The sequence below is a fragment of the Gossypium arboreum genome, chromosome 11, assembly GCF_025698485.1.
Source record: "Gossypium arboreum isolate Shixiya-1 chromosome 11, ASM2569848v2, whole genome shotgun sequence".
NCBI classification, from domain to species: Eukaryota; Viridiplantae; Streptophyta; class Magnoliopsida; order Malvales; family Malvaceae; genus Gossypium; species Gossypium arboreum.
In genome coordinates this window covers 21,741,725-21,760,608 of record NC_069080.1, presented here as the reverse complement: position 1 = coordinate 21,760,608, position 18,884 = coordinate 21,741,725, and the positions used below count along the sequence as shown (strand labels likewise).

Sequence of the window (18,884 nt, the reverse complement as noted above, 5' to 3'; positions counted from 1 at the left end):
TCAGCAGCATGTGCAAGCTCAAGCTGCTGAACACACTCAAGCTGAGGAGAAGCATGTGTTTCATAGCATCCTGTTTTGCATCCTCAAGCAAAGTCAAGTGTGAGTGGCTAGTGGATAGTGGCTGCACATACCATATGGCAGCTGATGAAAATCTATTCAAGGACCTTGATAGAACCTTTATTTCTAAGATTAGAATTGGCAATGGGAGCATGATTGAAGCCAAAGGCAAAGGCAATATGGTGATCAACACTGGTTCAGGTAACAAAGTCATTTCAGATGTGCTTTTTGTACCTGACATTGACCAGAATTTATTACGTTTTGGTCAATTAGTTGAAAAAGGGTATTCACTGATTTTTGAGAATGGTGCTTGTGTTGTTAAGGACACATATGGTCATGAGTTGATCTCAGTAACAATGACTAATAAGTGTTTCATGCTTAACATGAATCAACTTGAAAAGAAGGCTTACACTAGCCTTGTTGACAATGGTGGCCTTTGGCATAGGAGATTAGGCCATGTTAACTATAAAACACTTGATCTAGTGTATAAAATGAATATGGTGGATGATATGTCACGAGTTGAAGTAAAAGACACTGTGTGTGAAGTTTGTCAACTTGGTAAACAAGCCAGATTGCCTTTTCCAGTAAACCAGGCATAGAGAGCTCGAGAAAGACTTGAGCTTGTGCACTCTGATGTTTGTGGACCTATGAAGTCATCTTCTTTGAATGACAGCAAGTACTTTGTGCTGTTTATAGATGATCTGACCAGATTTTGCTGGGTTTACTTCTTAAAACAGAAGTATGAGGTGTTTGATGCCTTTAGCAGATTTAAGGCACTAATAGAGAACTAGTCAGATTGCAAGATCAAAGCCTTGAGAACTGACAATGGCAGTGAGTATTTGTCTAAAAGATTTCAGAAATTGTGTGAGGCATCTGGTATTCGTCATCAACTCACAAATGTCTATACTCCTCAACAAAATGGAGTATGTGAAAGAAAGAATAAAACAGTGTTGAACATGGCCAAATGCTTGCTGTTCCAAAGTAAGCACTAAGCAATTTTTGGCTGAAGCAGTCAATACCTCAGTGTATTTACTCAACAAGCTACCAACTCGAGCTGTGAAGGACAAAACACTCTTTAAAGCCTGGTATGGAGTCAAACCATCTGTTTCTCATCTGAAAGTGTTTGGATGTGTGTGTTATGTTCTCATTCCAGCTGAAAGAAGAACCAAGCTTGAAAAAAGTCTGCTTCTGGCATATTTTTTGGTTATAGCAGTACCAAGAAGGGCTATAAAGTTTATGATCCCTCAACAAGGAAGATTTTGGTAAATAAGGACATCAGATTTGATGAAGAAAAGGTTTGGAGTTGGGATGGTTCAGATATAAGTCAGTTTGATATCAGCTTAGAGCCAGCTGAGAGTGAACCTGGAAATGCAGACATTGATGACCCTCCTGTGAGAGGCATCAGAACCATTGCAGACATCTATTATAGATGTAATGTAGCAATAGTTAAGCCCTCGAGCTTTGAAGAAGCTGTGAGAAACAAGAGCTGGAGAAATGCTATGGAAGTTGAGATTGATATGATTAACAAAAATGAGCCATAGGATTTGGTTGATAGGCCAGATCAGAAGAAGGTAATTGGTGTCAAATGGGTTTTTAGAACCAAATATAATGCTGATGGCTCTCTGAACAAGCACAAGGCAAGGCTTGTGGTAAAGGGCTATAGTCAGCAATATGGCACTGATTTTATGGAGACTTTTGCACCAGTAGCAAGACTTGATACAATCAAGCTGCTGTTTGCCTTAGCTACACAGAAACATTGGAAGGTTCATCAGTTAGATGTCAAATCAGTATTTCTTAATGGCTTTCTTAAGGAGGAAATTTTTATTGAGCAACCAGAAAGGTTTGAGATCCAAGGAGAAAAAGACAACGTCTATAGATTGAAGAAGCCTCTATATGGTTTGAAGCAAGCACCTAGAGCCTGGTATGATAGGGTTGATGCATACCTGTCTAAGCTCGAGTTTGAGAAAATTCTGAGTGAGCCAACACTCTATGTGAATAAGTCTGAATATGAAACCTTACTAATTGTTTCAATTTATGTGGATGATCTACCGGTTACTAGAAGCAAAAATGATTTGATCAATGATTTCAAGACCCAAATGCAAGAGGTGCTTGACATGACAGACTTGGGAATCATGACATACTTCCTTGGTATGGAAATGAGCCAGTCTGATCAAGGTATTTTCATCAGTCAACAGGCCTTTGCCTTGAAGATCTTAAACAAGTTTTGCATGACAAATTGCAAAGCAATAAGCACTCCATTGGCTCAATGAGAGAAGCTGACCAGTTTTGGAGGTCAAGAAAAAATTGATGAGAAGGAGTACAAAAGCTTAGTTGGTTGTTTGCTTTACTTAACAGCAACTAGACCTGGCCTTATGCATGCTGTTGGTCTGTTATCAAGATTCATGCATTGTTGTGATACAACACATTTCAAGGCAGCTAAGAGGACACTCAAGTATATTAAAGGAACCTTGAAGTTTGGTGTTATGTTCAAGAAGGAAAAGGAGCTTAAGCTTACAGGATATTCAGACAGTGATTAGGCCGGGTCTGTGGATGACATGAAAAGCATCTCGGGTTACTTTTTTACCCTTGGTTCAGGAGTCTTTTGCTGGAGCTCAAAGAAGTAACAAACAGTTGCTCAATCCATAGCTGAGGCAGAGTACATTGCAGCAGCAACAGCAGTGAATCAAGCCATTTGGCTTAGAAAGTTGCTATATGATTTGAATAAAGAACAAGCTGAAGCAACTCAGATCATGGTCGATAATCAGTCAGCTGTTGCCATAGCTAAAAATCCAGTTTTTCATGGCAAGACTAAACATTTTAAAATCAAATTTCATTTTGTTCGAAAGGCTAAGCAATCAGGAGAAATCAACCTTCTTCATTGTAGCTCAGAAAATCAGTTAGCTGATATTTTAACTAAGCCACTCGGGGTTACCAAATTTGAGTTTTTGAGAATTGAGATTGGTGTATGTTGCATATAGTCCAAGGAAGAGTGTTGAGCATTGGCCTGCAATGCAACATGTAACCAGGAGCCACAATAGCAGCAGCAACACACTAAGCAGACCAGTATTGGAGCTGAACTAAGTACGGCAGCTTGCTGAGTTCATTTTGATCATTTTGTTCCTATGTAACTTAGTTTAGTTACTTTGTAATTTGTTCACAAAGTTAGTAGGATTAGATTTTCTTGATTTGTACTTGATGTAATAGCTGTTATGACAGCTTTCTTTTGTATATGATTCAAAGATTGTATTTGCTTCATATTAGTGGGAGCAGTTACATTATTAGGTAAGTGTCAAATTCATATATAACTCTCATATATTTTGGAATTTATCAATGAAAACAATGATGTTATCCGGTCATCTTTTGTGTTTTTCAAACTCTTCTCTTTGCTTTTACTTGTTTTCATTTTAGTTTCAAAGAAAACTTAAGCTTGTATCATGTATTATTGCTACCAATGTTCCAACAATATTGAGCAAAATGAAAACTATTATTTTATATAGGGTGGAAGATGCTTATGACCCATCTTCAATACAATCAAGATTTCTTTTCCCCTCGTCTTCCAAATCGCACAACTCGCTATCTTTGACACGTAACCATTCGCTTTCATGACTCTTGAAACACAATATGCTTCCAATGGCATATATTTCCAATGGTACCCCTCCGCATCTCTGCACAATTTGCTTCCCAATTGTTTCATGGTTGACATTACCTTCATTTATTCCCATTACAAAGGCTCTTTTCTTGAACAAGGACCAAGAATCATCATCTGACAAACATAGCAAGCAATGAAAAGGGACTTTAGCCATTATAAAAGCAACTTTCTCAAGTCGAGTAGTGACAATGACTTCACTTCCTCTTCGTCCACTCCGTAGCACTTGCTTCAGTCTGTCTCATTTGTCATGGTATTCATTTCACACATAATCCAATATGAGCAAAAATCGTTTCCCAACAAACCTCTTCGTCCACTCCATAGCGGTTGCTTCAGTCTGTCCCACTTGTAATGGTATTCATTCCACACATAATCCAATATGAGCAAAAATCGTTTTCCAACAAACTTTTCTGCTAAGTGCCTCTGCAGGGGATCTAGCTCTTGGATATAGCATGATTTTACAATAGTTTTAGTCAACCTTTTTATATCAAAATCATCGGATACGCACAGAAATAAGACAACAACGATAACATAATATTTTAATTAACTTAATTTATAGCTCAAAATAAGTCATCTATATTATTGTTATTTACAAGGGCAAAGAAAAACTCATGAAGTTGTTGGACTCTGATTGAGTTTTTGATACAGCGGAAATTTTTTTGGGTTGATACTCACAAAAATGGACGGGATGTGGATTATGATGGACCAATTGTCTCCTCAGGCTTTGTTCCACCGCCTTTTTAGATGCAGCCATCCTTAGCGTTTTCAGTGCTGTGAGGCTGCTTACCCGTGAAGGCAAAGACATCAAATTAAACCACCACTCAAGGTTGCAGTTCTAGGCATGGAATGAATATAATACAGAAAAAATCAGAAGTAGCCTAAAGCGCCATGTTCTGACTGTTAAAAATCAAGAAGAAAAACAAAATTTAATGCTAAAAAGCTCCAAAAAAAGATTACAATTGAACAAACCAAAACTGATGCATCAAAATTGGTAATAATAATTCTAACAAGCCTTACTATATAATTCTTATCAACCATATAAATCATATTGATTTATAGAGTCCTTAATTGATTGTTAATTTTTTCAATAAGGGCTTTTTCTAATTAAGTCAATCCGGCATTTTAACCCAAGAAATGTGCTCTGCTATATGATTGATATCCTGAAACGAAGTTGAACAAAACAGTATTTGATGAGCATAAGAATTTAGAAGTAAAATTATTTGACATCAATTTATTCTGTACTGGTCTTATAGGATAGAAATTGCTCTATCAACTTAATGCAATGGTCTTTTCTCAAATAGCAGAACTGAGCTTTCAGAACTTTCTTGAGAGGTAACATGTCCAATCACCCATCCAGTGAATGTATTTAGACAACCAAATCCTAAATTCATCAAATCAAACCATTTGCGAATGTCCAATGAACTCTGGATAGTAGGGAACATTATTAACAGAAATGGATGAATGAATGATATTGCAGATGTCTTATTCACAAAAGTGCAATGCTAAAATCCTTTCTCATAATTCTTGAATGTTATTTGATAATTGCAAGACTTAAGAGATAGCCGATAGACAGGTTCCAAAGCATTCTTCTTTAGACATAACTTCAATGAACGGAATGTGGGTTATGTTGGGTCAATCCTCTCCTCTCTTTCTTACATTGCCTTTTCAGATGAGGGCATCCTTCAATCTCCAGCGTTTCCAGTGCCGTGAGGCTCCATACCCCTTGGGGCAATGACGTTAAATTACAGCAATACTTAATCTCCAATTGCGAAAGCAAGTTGAGGTGTTGTATCTCATTCGGAAGAGAAATTAATCTCACACAACTCCAAATACGCAGAGATCGAAGAGAAGACAGATGTCGGATACTCTCTGGCAATGAGGTTAACTCTGGACATCCATTGATAAGCAAGTTTCGGAGTGAAGTCAGATATAGCACCCCCTCAGATAAAGAGGCTAATTTCTTACAATTTTGAATCCTCAATGAAGACAAAGACAATAAGCCTTGCAATCCATTTGCTGGAAGGGATACAAGGCTGTCACATTGACTTAAATCCAAAGTTTTTAAAGAGCTGATATTTTGTAGTCCTGCAGGCAAGCTTTCAAGTTGTAAGCAACTTTCAAGTTCCAAGTGTTCAAGGGTGGATAGATTATCCAGCATATCAGATAAAGACTTTAGAGTACTTGACACAATCGTCAAGCTGTCAAGGTGCTTCTGATTTTGCAATAGTCCATCCGGTAAATCTGTTAACTCATCAACTTCATTAATCCAGAGAGATGTAAGAATAGTGGCATTCATCATCAAAGATTTAAGTAAAGTAACATTAATTCCTCCAATTTCTAGCTTTTTTAGAGATTGAAGCATTGGCATCTTAACCAACTTGGGACAACATTTGATAGTTAACGATCTTAAGAGAGGAAACTGTTCTCTACCATTCACAGTTGTCCATTCCTCCAAACATGGTGCCATACCTATTTCGAGAACCTTCAGTGATGGAAAAGAACTTTCCATATCCCCATAGAAGTTGCTGTCAATATACTTCAGAGCACCCATTACCTTAATAGTAAGGACCTTAAGGAAGCGCAATTTTCCCTAGAGGTGGAAGTTGATCGCATATTTCACAATCTTCAAGTGAGATTTCAACAAGGTTTGGTCGAAGCAGATCCATCATCCAATATGGAAACCTATCACCTTGGTAACCAAATATGCATAACTTCTTCAAGCTAGAATGAGGTTGGAGAACATTAAGAATCTCTTCATCATTTCTATGTTGATGATGAGAGGTTTCCAAGCTCTCTACTTGCCAAGATAAGCTTAATGAACTTAAATTTTGCTTCTTTTTCAAATTGGCATTTTTAGCTTCTGTTAAACTCTTTATGTTGTGAAGTCCTGTGATGCTCAATTCCCCCACTAGGGCCAACTCTTTCAACTCATCAATGCCACCGCAACCAATGTCCTTTCCCACAACAAACATGCTGAGCTTGCGCAAGCATGACAATTGTCCCAATCCAACAGGCATAGAAGTTAGTGAAGAGCAACTTCTGAGGTCCAAATACTTCAGATTTTTCAAGTGCCTCGTATCTTTAGGTAACATTTCAAGGCTGTGACAATACTGAAGATTTAGTGTCTGCAAGTTATAAAGGGAGATTGTTGATTCAGGTAGAGTTTTCATATTACCATCATGAAGGCATAGGTATCTCAGCTGTTTCAAACTTTTAAATGCAGTATTGCTAAAAGAATAACCAAAATCCAACACCTTCAGATTTTTTTGTTTACTGATGAACTGGGCAGGATTAGAGAGGTTATAAATACCACAAAAGCTGATCTCATTGCCTAGGATCAAAGAATGCAACGGTTGCAACTTGGACAGGTCCATAATGTTTGTTGATGAACTGCTATTATGAACAAACAAGTGACGTGCAGTTTTTGGTATTTTCAACCTCTCATTGGGCTCAATCACACAGCATTCATGTCCCATAATTGTTGTTGCAATGTCATGGATTAAATCATGCATTTTACATGTAACAGTTCCATCAACATCCTCTTTGATCTCTTGGAGAAAGGACCTCCGAGTCAATTCAGAGAATATTTCACAACCGGTATCATGCAAATCCAACAGTCTTCGAGAAGGAATAAATCCATTTGCCATCCATAGTCCTATCAGCTCGTCCTTTACCATGACAGAATCTTTGGGAAATATTGAGCAAAATGAAAAACATTGTTTCATATATGGTGGAAGATGCTCATAACTCAACATCAACACAGCCAAGATTCTTTTTCCCTCATCCTCCAAAGCCCATATCTCGCTATCTTTGACACGTAACCATTCACTTTCTAGACTTTTGGAACACAGTATGCTTCCTATGGCCGTAATTGCCAATGGTACCCCTCCACATCTCTGTAGTATCTGCCTCCCAGTTGCGTCCAGGTTCACATTGCCTTCTTTTATTCCCATCCCAAAGGCTCTTTGCTTGAATAAGGACCAAGAATCATCATCTGACAAACATCCCAAGCGATAGAAAGGAATTGTAGCCATCATAAGAGCAACTTTCTCAAGTCGAGTAGTGACAATGACTGTACTTCTTCTTGCTCCACACTGTAGCGCTTGCTTCAGTCTATCCCACTTGTCATGGTATTCATTCCACACATCATCCAAAACAAGCAAAAATCGTTTCCCAACAAACATCCCTACTAAGCGCCGCTGCAGGGGATCTAGCTCTTGGATATCGCATGACTTCCCTTCAATGGATTCCAAGATAGCTTTAGTCAACCTTTTTATATCAAAATCATCAGATACGCACACCCAAGCTCTCAAATCAAAGGCTTTTGCCACATTTTTGTCATTGTAAACCAATTGGGCAAGTGTGGTCTTTCCAAGACCTCCCATGCCACATATTGCATAAACAGAGAGGTCATCATGATGACTCGCATTGCTAACCAACATACTAACTATCTTTTCCTTCTCATCTGCTCTGCCTAGTATTTCCGATTCTTTCACAAGGAAGCTGGTTTGCCTGTCCTCATTCCATTCAATTGCAGCTTCTGCCACACACTCTCTCAAGTGAAACTTGCTTTTCTCCTCAGCAATGGCATCTAATTTCTCTCTTGCATTCTTAAATTTACGTGCCATATTTAGGCAAAACACAAGAGGGTTCTGAAGAGAAAAGAAAGTAGATACCTTACTTCTACGCCTCTGAGCTTCAGTTTTGAAGTCATCAAGCACATCTTCCAGATCATAAGCTGCTTGTTTAAGTTTTCCAAGCCAATTCTTGATAGCTTCACTCTTCCACTGCTTCTCCTCGGCATCATGGAGCACAGCTTGGATTGTAGTAAGAGTACTTTCCAGGCTCTGAAGTTCTTTTTTGAGGCTCCCAGCAAGTCCCATCTCCTCCAGGAACAAGGAGTTCAAGTTGTCTAAGATGATATTCACAACAACTGAAACAAGCGCGTCTGCCATATTCACTCTCTCCTAATATTTCACAATCAGCAAAGCAACAACAGTTGGAAACTGAAGAAGAATTTAACAACCAAGTGAACAAAGAAAAGTTATTGTTAGAGTTAGGAACCACACGGTATATCGTCAATGTTTTTCTTTTTGGTACAAAGCATATATTCAATGTTTGAAAAAGAAAGAAAGCAGAAAGTGTGTAAAATGATAGACAAGACTGACTGTGACTACCCACCACGCAATTATGCGGTAAAAGAAAGAGAGTTTCTATGGATGCAGATGCTTTGGCAATTATATTAATTCCTTTGGCATATTCTGAGAAATAGAACCGCTTTCGTGTTTGCATCTACATTTACCTTTCCATTTATATATTTATAAAATAAAGGTAAAGTTACCAACATAAAACTGCAATTGTAAGTAAAACACCAAACACTTCTTAATCTCAACCAAGAAGAATTGCAAGTAAAACATGATCGAGCAAATTAAACTCAATCTTGTTTAAATTTTGAAAAACCCCAAGAAGGGGAAAAGGAAAACTATGCATCGGCACATACTTAATCGAATATCTATAATTTTTTAATAATATCTGAATTAATAAGTCCGATATTTTTAATGAAATTTTTTTAAAGGTAAAGAGAATTCAGATTCAGATACCATCCATTACCATTCGATCGCCTACTTAAGCCATTCTCTTCTACCTCATAGAAAATACAAAGACTGCCAACGTATGAATTTCTGCAATGATGAAAAAAAAAAGGAAACAGAGAATGGTCTCAAAACCTTAGCTATCCACTAAACTTAAAATCTAGTAATACCTTTGTTCATAAAACTTCAAATTCCTTCAGCAAAACATATCCTGAACTGATATGATAGGAGTAAAGAAACCAGAATCGGAGAACGGCATGGAAGTCACCCCCCCCCACCTGAAATCAAATCAAAATAATATTGAACTCAAATGGCTATCGCAAAGCTTTGTGGTAGGGTTCAAATACCAAAAATATCTCATATTTCATTAACAAGTGTATACTGACTAGAAAATGGAAGTTCATATATTTTACAAACCAATGGAAGTTTGAATCTTCACAACATTTTAATGGTAAACTGGTAGCTAGGTTAGTCGAAACTTTTTATTTTCTTTTTCTTTTTGAACTTTTTTTATTGGGTAATCTATAAAAATAGAGATTTTTTTTATATTAGATTATATTTTAGTCATTTATCTTTGAAATGTTGCGTTTTAGTCACTTATATTATTTTTTTTGTTATAAAGTGATTACTCTACCATTAAAGTCCGTTATCTTCTTAACGACGGTATTTAACGTAGAATTACCGTTAGGGAGATAACGGAGTTTAACGGTAGAGTGACCCATTCATAACAAAACGATAATATAAGTGACTAAAATGTAATATTTCAAACATAAGTGACTGATATATAATTTTAAGCAAATAAAAGTGACTATTTTTATAGTTTATTTTTTATTTTATTTTTGTTTTAGGAAAAATTAAGTAGTTTTTAAATATTTTATATGAATAATGTGAGAAAATTTTAATATATATATGTATATATATATCTTTAAATGTTATTTTTACTAATTTTTTTTCGGGTACATCAACATTTATGGATAAAACGAGTGCAATATCAAATTATTATAGAGTCCACGTGTTGATATTTACGAATTTTCTTGTCTCATTTTCTTTTGTTTGGCGAAAATTCTTTTTAAAAATCTAACATTCTCTCACCTAACACAACAAAATTTTAAATTTTATTATTAATTTTATATTTCATAATATTATAAATTTAATCTATTTATTTTAATTTAGTCATTTTTAGTTAATATGTTTTTTTCAAAATTAGAATTTCGCTTCTCACAAAAAATCATTAAAATCATTAAATCCTACTTTTAAAAAATTTGATGTGAAAAACATATTATGATGTGTAATGTCATATAAGTTAGTTATTTCGACATATTAGTCATTGAAAATTCAATTCATATATTAATAACTATTATTTGTGTCAATATTGAAATTTTAAAATTTGAACAAGATAAGAACTTAGAGTGATTCAATTAGAAAATATAGATTATATCTATAATCGTATGCATAATACTGAGACTAGTAATTTAATTTAACCAAACAGATTTAACAGTTATTGTTTGAGTTAGGACTAAATTTTAAATTTTAAAATATAGGGACTAAAATTAACTAATTCAAAAGTATAAAGATTAAAATGATCAAATTAAACTAAAGGTACTAAATCCATACTTTTTATAAAGTACAAAGGAATAATACAAGAATTTAACAAAAAAAAAAAAAACCCTCAACTTTTCTACTTCTAGTTTTCAAAAAAATAATAGCTCAAAGATTTTTTTTTTTTAATAAAAACGACCCAAGGGTCAAACTCAATTCATTGCATCACGAATTATAACATTGTAGATTCCCAACGGATAATCCAACTTAAAATTCAAAGTACAATTGTTACTAATAGCAAGCCTACTTAATAAATCTGCTATGGCATTACTATTGCGGTCAATCCACTTAAAACGGACCGAAACAAAATTATTAAGAAGCCTGCACTCCTTGTTGACACAACAGCCTAAAATGGTTACATCATCCTCATGCTTATTGACCGTGTTAATTAAAAGAGCATTGTCAGACTCCACAATTATTTTTGAAAAATTCATAGCTTCTTCGAACTTCAGTCCAGCGGACAAAGCCTCCAGCTCCGCCCAAATAATATCCAGGGTTTTATTAATCACGCCATAGCTGCCACCGAAGACAAAACTGTCGGTGTCTCTGGCGATCACCCCATATCCTATACTCCCTTCAGAAATCGCAGCATCCACGTTGACTTTAACAAACCCACACGGTGGTTTTGTCCAACATTTACACATCGGCTTGGGGGGATCACGGGAGGTTCCCTGAGATTAAAAATTCTGAAGTCATTACTTAGCGCTTGTGCCCTCTCCTACACCACCATCGCCGGATCGTCTTTGTCCTGAAACACCAGCTTGTTCCTATTATTCCACACGTTCCAGAGAAGCATTAAAAAATCTACAGCAGCTTTTGAGTCCAGCACGCGAAAAGTATCTTTCAGCCAATCGATGCATCTTTCATATCTTCCATCAACGAGCCTGCTATTAAACCCCCCAAACAAAAGCACTTCTCAGACCTTAGGGCAATCTTTCATGGTATGAATCCACGTCTCTACCTCGCTCTTGCATCTCGGGCACTTGCTTGAGAAATTCGGACGGATACGTGCAATATTTTCGTAAGTTGGTAATATATCGTGGCCAATTCTCCAGCAGAAAACCTTAATCTTAGGGAGCATTTTAAGTTTCCAAATGATTCTCCAAAACATTCTATGAGGGCCGAAACCGATTCTCTTTAGAAATAGCCAGGAGAACGCAGACTTTGAAGTGTAGAAACCATGCGGGTTTTGAATCCACGTAAGACTGTCTTTTATATCATTATGAGGAATGGTTAAATTCAAATCTACTCCCTCATATTATTCCCATACAGCTCCATGACCCTTCCTCTTTTCCACAGCTTCTGTTGCTGGTCCCACAAGTCTTGAACTTTATTTTCATTGTTGGTCAGCAGATTCTAGTCCAGAGAATTCCTGTTTAACCCCTCAATGCCCGAATGGTCCCAACGAATATTTATCCTGCTTCCATCCCCGACCTGCCACATAAAACCATCTTTTATCTCAGCCGCTGCTTTTGCAATACTCATCCAAGTAAACGACGGTTTATCACTCCGTTTTGGTCTGAACACGTCACCTTTGGGGAAGTATTTGGCGCTCAAAACTCTAAAACATAACGTATCTTTGAAATTTTCCAGCCTCCACACTTGTCGTCCCAAAAGGGCCAGATTGAACAAGTGCGTGTCCCTAAATCTCATCCTTCCCATCCCTTTAGGATTTGCATAACTGCTTCCAAGCCATCATAGCCCAGCCACGAGTTCTCTCATTACTCGTCCACCACATCCGGCCCATGATAGAATGAAGCTCCTTAATGGCTCCTTTAGGAGCTAAAAAACAGAGAAGGCATAAGTAGGAATAGATTGAATAATAGCTTTCAAGAACACCTCTTTCCCCCCATACGACAGCAGCCTTTTAGACCAACTATTTGCCCTGCAATTGCATCGATTAATGATGTTAGTAAAAGCATTTGATTTTTTCCTGTTGATAGGTAAAGGTAAGTGATATGAACTCGCCTCAGTGATGATTCAAGTCGTTTATGTTGCCCGATCGTTAAAATGGAGAAATATTGTTCTTAAACAGAGTATTGGTTAAATTTGGCTAAGTAAGGCTTTAAACAAAGGGGTATGTGATAGTTTGAGATAATTAAGGGATATGGTTTGGTTTAACAAGGAACTCGAGTGGTTTGAAAAATGGTAATGTGAATGGTTCGAATGACTTTAAGGTCAAGAAAGAACTACTACTAAAATAAAGTACTAACCCAAATCTTATAGAACACTTAAAGTGGATAGAAGGATAGCTAAACCGTGACCCACTATCTATATGGAGATAGGAACCAATCGGTATAAGTGTGAACGCCATACTCTATTTAAGAGTGATAAGTTCGGAAAGAATAGGATGACGCCACTAACAAACTAGATAAGTCATGTTGAGTCTAAAACGAAATAGGAGAGTTGAAAAACTCACAAAATGTTATAAACATTAATCAAAGGATTAAAAGCCTCCTAACCAAAATAATGTCTTCTTACAATCTATTTATAGGCACTATTATGACTATTCAAATGCCTATTTGTGACCTTTCACCTTCAGCAATTAACTTGTAACAGCCTATTTTCAGTAAAATCGGAACAGTGGTTTCGTGACCACAAATCCAAGCTAAAAAGAAAATTTTATTTTAAAATTATGGCATGGTCTATATTATGATAGGAAGGTTGCATGAAAATTTTGATAAGAAAATTTTATTGATTTTGTAGTTAATTGAAAAAAAAAGCATTTTCGGACTCGTCCCTAGAATCAATTCGTAAATATTTTTAATAAATATTTACGAAATTAGTTGTGTGGTTAATTAGGTTTTGGATAGGTGAATTTGTTAAATTAGGAGCAATTGAGTGGAAGGACTAGATTGAATATAAGGTAAAAGTTGATTAATAGAATAGAGAAAATTTAAGGGACTAAATAAGAAATTATACCATAAATTGACATGTGTGTGGTAAAATAATTTTCATGTGTATAAATAATATACATATATTAGGAATTATTATATATTTACTCATAATTTAAGTAAATATCATTATATTATTATATTATTATATTATTATATTATTATATTATTATATTATTATATTATTATATTATATTAATTAAATAAAGTAAATAAAATAAATTAAATTATAACATTTGTGTGGTAATAATAATGTAAATGTGTAATAAATACATATGTACATTTGTAATACATATATATTTATTTATTATAGATATTATAATATAATAATATAACTAAAATGTAATAAACATAAACTAAATAAATAAACAAAAGAAACAAAAAAAGGAAAAAAAGGAAGAACAGAATAGAAACGAAAAAACAGGGGAGAAAGAAAGGAAGGAAAAAGGGAAAGAAAGAAAAGGGAGAAATAAGGGTTTGAGGTTTTAAGTTCAATTGGTAAGTTAATTTAGTTCATTTTCTTATAATTTTGATGTTTTTGGAATCCTAGAATAAAATACTATTTAGTATATGTTAAAAATTTGAAAGTTAGTAGATTTTTGGACATGGTTTATGTTGAATTAATTGCTGAATTAGGGGTTAAATTGATAGAATTTCAAGTTAGAATTAGGTAAAGGATTAAATTGAAGAATAAATTAAAAGTTTCGTGTAAAAGGGACTAATTTGTAAACTTGTGAAATTTAAAGAAAAATTCTGAATTTTATGAAATATAAGTGCTGTAAATGTGAGATGTAAAAATCAAATAGGCTTGGAACAAGGATTAATTTGCATAAATATTAATTTCCGAGCCTAGGGACAAAAATGGAATTTATGAAAAGTTTAGGGGCAAAATAATAATTTTTTCTAGAACATGAGTTGAATTCAAATGAGTATGAAATATGTTGAATTGATGCTAAATTTATTTATATAGACCCGGAAAGATCGAAAAAGGAAAGTGATCGTGAAAAAGAAAAGATATCGGATTAAAAGAATTTCGATTACAAGTTGCTATCGAGGTAAGTTCGTATAACTTGAATGAATATGTAAATATGTTAATTTAAATGTTGTATTGTATTGTATATGTTGTATGAAATTGAATATATGAATTATATAGATGTGAAATGAAAGAAATGATACATGTTTGGAAATTAATAAATGGGTGAAATTCCGTTTGAATATTGGTGATCGATGGATAATGGAAATTTCCCGAAATTTATGAAGTTCTGCATGTGTTGCAAAAATAGATTGAGCTCGGATGGAAAATTTTGACAAAAGCCTTCTCGAGAATTAAAAGTGAATAGGATTTATTCCTGATTCACTAGAAATATATAAAGTGGATAGGATTTGTTCCTGATTCACTATGGTAACTCAAGGTGAATAGGATTTTCCCTAAAATGGTAATCATGATTCGCTACGGTTCCTTGATATGTAACTCAAGAGAGTGCTTGATGATTTAACATCTTAAGGGCTAAATCCTGGATATGAATTGAAGAAATATGGAAATGTACACTTTGTGTGTACTACTAGAAAATCCATCGATAATTCCAATGATTCAACGGATGAGATAGTAAAACAAGACATGAGAAATATGAGATGGAATGAGACAATAGCATGATGAGCTCATCTATGCCTATTGGTACGTTTGTTACTAATGTGTTTGATTGAAATGTTTATGATTAGGCAAATAACCAAAATGAATGGAAATTATGCTTTTACATGATTTAAATGTTAAATATGATTAGTAAGTTTAATTCATGTTATATGAACTTACTAAGCATAAATATGCTTATTAGGTTTTATTTTCCTTGTCTTATAGTGCTTGAAAGCTCGGAAGAAGTGGAAGACGGGTCGGAGACTTCATCACACTATCATCCTGTAAATTTTGGTATAATGGTTTACTTATTTTGAAAACGGCATGTATAGCTAAATTAGTGAAATAATAAATGTTACACAATGTTTGGAAGTTAGCCATTGGTATGGCTAGCAATGATATATATATATAAACATATGAGTTCATAAGGTTATAAATGGTTCTCATACACCAATGGATGAAATAGTATAAGTATGGTAAGGAAAATAAGCATATTGATGTGCCATATGGTATATTAATTAAGGATATATGATATTGTGAATGTGGTTACTTTAGTAAGTTTGGGTAATAGGTTTTTGTGATGTTAAAGTAGAGTTTTCTTACATGAGGAACTATGTTCATAATATGATAGTGAAGGAAAATAAAAGGGAGTGATAGGAAATATTGTAGTGAAAGGAAATAAAGATGTTATAAACTTTAGTCATTAATATTTTGCACTAAAACAGTCTTACCTAACAGCTATAGTCTGACTTTGAAAATCCACCAAAAATTGTGGAAATTGAATTAGAAGATGAAAAAAATATGAAATTAAAGCTTATTGAGTCCAGTTTCTCATAGAAAAACGGTGTAAGTAATGGATTTGTAAATCATGAGATATAATGAATTTTGTGAGACAAGGTTAGAATGAATTTTGGTTCTCCTATTCTGATTTTGAAAAATTATAAAAAATTTAAGAAAAATAATTAGGGAATTAAATTTATATTTATAGAATTCTGAATGAGTCTATTTTCAAGAAAAATAAACATGAACATCATCCGAATCCTGTATGAAGAGATAATTAATTTTTAGTGAAGAAGGGTCAGAACTGTCAGACAGCAGAATAGGGGTGACTTTAAAGAATAAATTTTACTTATTAGCTAGACTAAAAATTCTGAGAATTTTATGGTAAGAAGATATGTGAGTCTAGTTTCAAGAAAATTATAGTTCTCAATTTGGAGTTCTGTAGCTCAAGATATAAATAATTTAATGACTATGACTCAGGTGGACAGTTTTGTTATGAACATAGGAAAATTTTGGAATTACGTGTAATTATTCTGTAAACTTCGGTAACATCTTGTAACCCTATTCCGGCGACGGATACGGGTTAGGGGTGTTACATAACTAAAGTTTTTACAAGCTTTAATTTCATTTTTAAGTCATGAAGGGAAGCCAATAGTCATGTCTCTTCACTTGATTCTGGTATAGATGAAAAGGCATGTCTCTTCACTTTATAATTGACTTAATGAACCCTTAATGTGCTGTTTGGTGTCCCTTCATCTCCCTTAAACTGAATGTCAAAAGACTTGTGCATTCATATCATTAATTGGCACCATAACTAGCTTTGAGTGCATGAAACTAATCAGACTTGAAAAGTCACTCTTGGTCCATTTGAACAACCACCATAATGAGCTTTGAAGGCTTTAAAAAATCCAAAACTTGAATAGCCAATTAGCCATATGAACAATCACCTACAAGGTAGATAATTAAGCATTAAAGACATTCATAAGAATCAGCACACTATAAACACTCTTACACAAATTTATTAATGAACATGCAGCTCAAATCAGCTTATTTATATTGAAAATGAACACACTTTTAACTTATGTAGTAAAAAGTAACAGCCAGATTAAATAACATACTTATATAAATAAACTCAAACATATTTAACAACTAAGATGCTTAAATGCATGGTTTAAGATGTAAACTAAATGAACAAATGAGTTACTTAATACATGACTTAATTTAATGATGCAAACTTTAACTAACATGGGAGTTACATAATTCATGTCATAATTTATGATGCAAACTTAACTTACATGAGAGTTACATAATGCATGACTTTATTAAATGCAGAATACATATTAATGATGTTCAAACTATGACATAATTAAAGACACAAACTAAAATAACTAAAGTAACTAAAATAAATGAATCAAAGTCCTTATTTTCCAGCAGCCAAATTAATAAACTAAAATTAAAAACTTCATTTTGCACTTAGGCCCTTCGAATTTAGCCCAATCTCAGTGTCGACAAGTTGGGTCGTAACATGATGCGACCAGGTTCGCATCAGTCAGCCCAGATAATTATCAAGTTTTTCAACCAGAAGCATACCAAGCAAAGATCTAAAATTTTGTCTTTGAATCAAAAGGGTTTTCGGGCTAAACATAATCATCGACTTGTCAATATTAATCTTCTGTCCTGACATTTTAGAAAAAAAATTTTAAATTTTGATGAACTCCTCTACATCCCTTTTTTATTACGAATGAAAAGGAGCGCATCATTAGCAAAAAAGAGATGATTAATACGTGGCCCATAAATGCTAGCCCTAATCCCTTTTAACAAATTATCATTTTGAGCCCGTAAAAGTAGTTTAGAAAAAGCTTCCATGCAAGTCTTAGGCCTCTTTCCAGCACTATGGTCTTCGATAGGGATGAATTACACTTAACCACATAGCGAACCGAAGAAATACAGCACATCACTTTATTCACCCAAGCCTTCGCGTAGCCCATTTTTTTCATAACCGCTTCATTGAACTTCCACTCAACCCGATCATAGGCTTTGCTCATGTCGAGTTTAATGACAAATCCCTTGTTAGGCCCTTTCTTAGCACTTTTAAGATAATGGAGAAGCTCATGAGCGATAAGAATATTATCGTGGATCATACGTCCGGGCACAAAGGCACTCTGATTTTAACTAATGCACTTCGGAAGAGTTTCTTTCAACCGGTTTGCAAGAACTTTAGCGATAATTTTGTACACCACTCTGCATAGACTGATCGGACGAAAATTAGTCATATCAATCGGATTTTTTATTTTAGGAATAAGGACAATAATCATCTCGTTGAGACTATCCACAATTCTGTTCCCCTTTAAAATATCATGGCACATTTTCAAAATATCAGTTCCAACAACATCCCAGTGCTCCTTATAGAATTGGCTTGACAGATCATCAATGGCTAGGGCTTTCCTCAGGTCCATTTGGTTGAATGCTTTCATTATCTCCTCATCTTTGAACTCTTCCAACAATTTATCATTCATCTCCCCTGAAATACAATTATCAATAAAGTCAATGTTGAAGTTATCCTATGTTTTTAAAGTTGACTCAAAAAGGTTTTGAATACTCCCTGGCTGCCTCACAAATTTCTTTGGTGTTATTCTTCCAGCACCCATGAATAACTTTCAACTACTCAATATTATTCTTTTTTTCTC

General features: G+C 34.6%; 3 protein-coding genes across 8 annotated transcripts; all 3 read right to left on the bottom strand.

The window, feature by feature from the left end:
* Positions 1-4,216: 4,216 nt before the first annotated feature.
* On the bottom strand, positions 4,217-9,820 carry LOC108470426 (putative disease resistance protein RGA1). 6 transcript variants are annotated; one of them, XM_053021657.1, is made up of 4 exons: positions 9,712-9,820; positions 9,465-9,572; positions 9,314-9,384; positions 4,217-8,670 (listed from the first exon to the last, which is right to left on the bottom strand). In XM_053021657.1, exons 3-4 carry the CDS (start codon positions 9,314-9,316, stop codon positions 6,274-6,276), a joined length of 2,400 nt encoding a protein of 799 aa, XP_052877617.1. In that variant the 5' UTR covers positions 9,317-9,384; positions 9,465-9,572; positions 9,712-9,820; the 3' UTR covers positions 4,217-6,273. The 6 variants fall into 6 exon arrangements, with proteins under 6 accessions (XP_052877617.1, XP_052877618.1, XP_052877620.1 ...); XM_053021658.1 differs by having other exon boundaries at positions 4,824-8,670; positions 9,681-9,793; XM_053021660.1 differs by lacking the exon at positions 9,314-9,384 and having other exon boundaries at positions 4,824-8,670.
* LOC128284105 (putative disease resistance protein RGA4) lies at positions 5,069-6,254 on the bottom strand. Its single transcript, XM_053021663.1, has one exon. It carries the CDS (start codon positions 6,252-6,254, stop codon positions 5,307-5,309), a length of 948 nt encoding a protein of 315 aa, XP_052877623.1. The 3' UTR covers positions 5,069-5,306.
* A 1,225-nt stretch (positions 9,821-11,045) lies between the features above and the next one.
* LOC108471728 (uncharacterized) lies at positions 11,046-12,555 on the bottom strand. Its single transcript, XM_017773303.1, has 4 exons — positions 12,328-12,555; positions 12,164-12,249; positions 11,621-11,777; positions 11,046-11,564 (listed from the first exon to the last, which is right to left on the bottom strand). The coding sequence occupies exons 1-4, from the start codon at positions 12,553-12,555 to the stop codon at positions 11,046-11,048; spliced, it is 990 nt and encodes a 329-aa protein (XP_017628792.1).
* Positions 12,556-18,884: the final 6,329 nt, after the last annotated feature.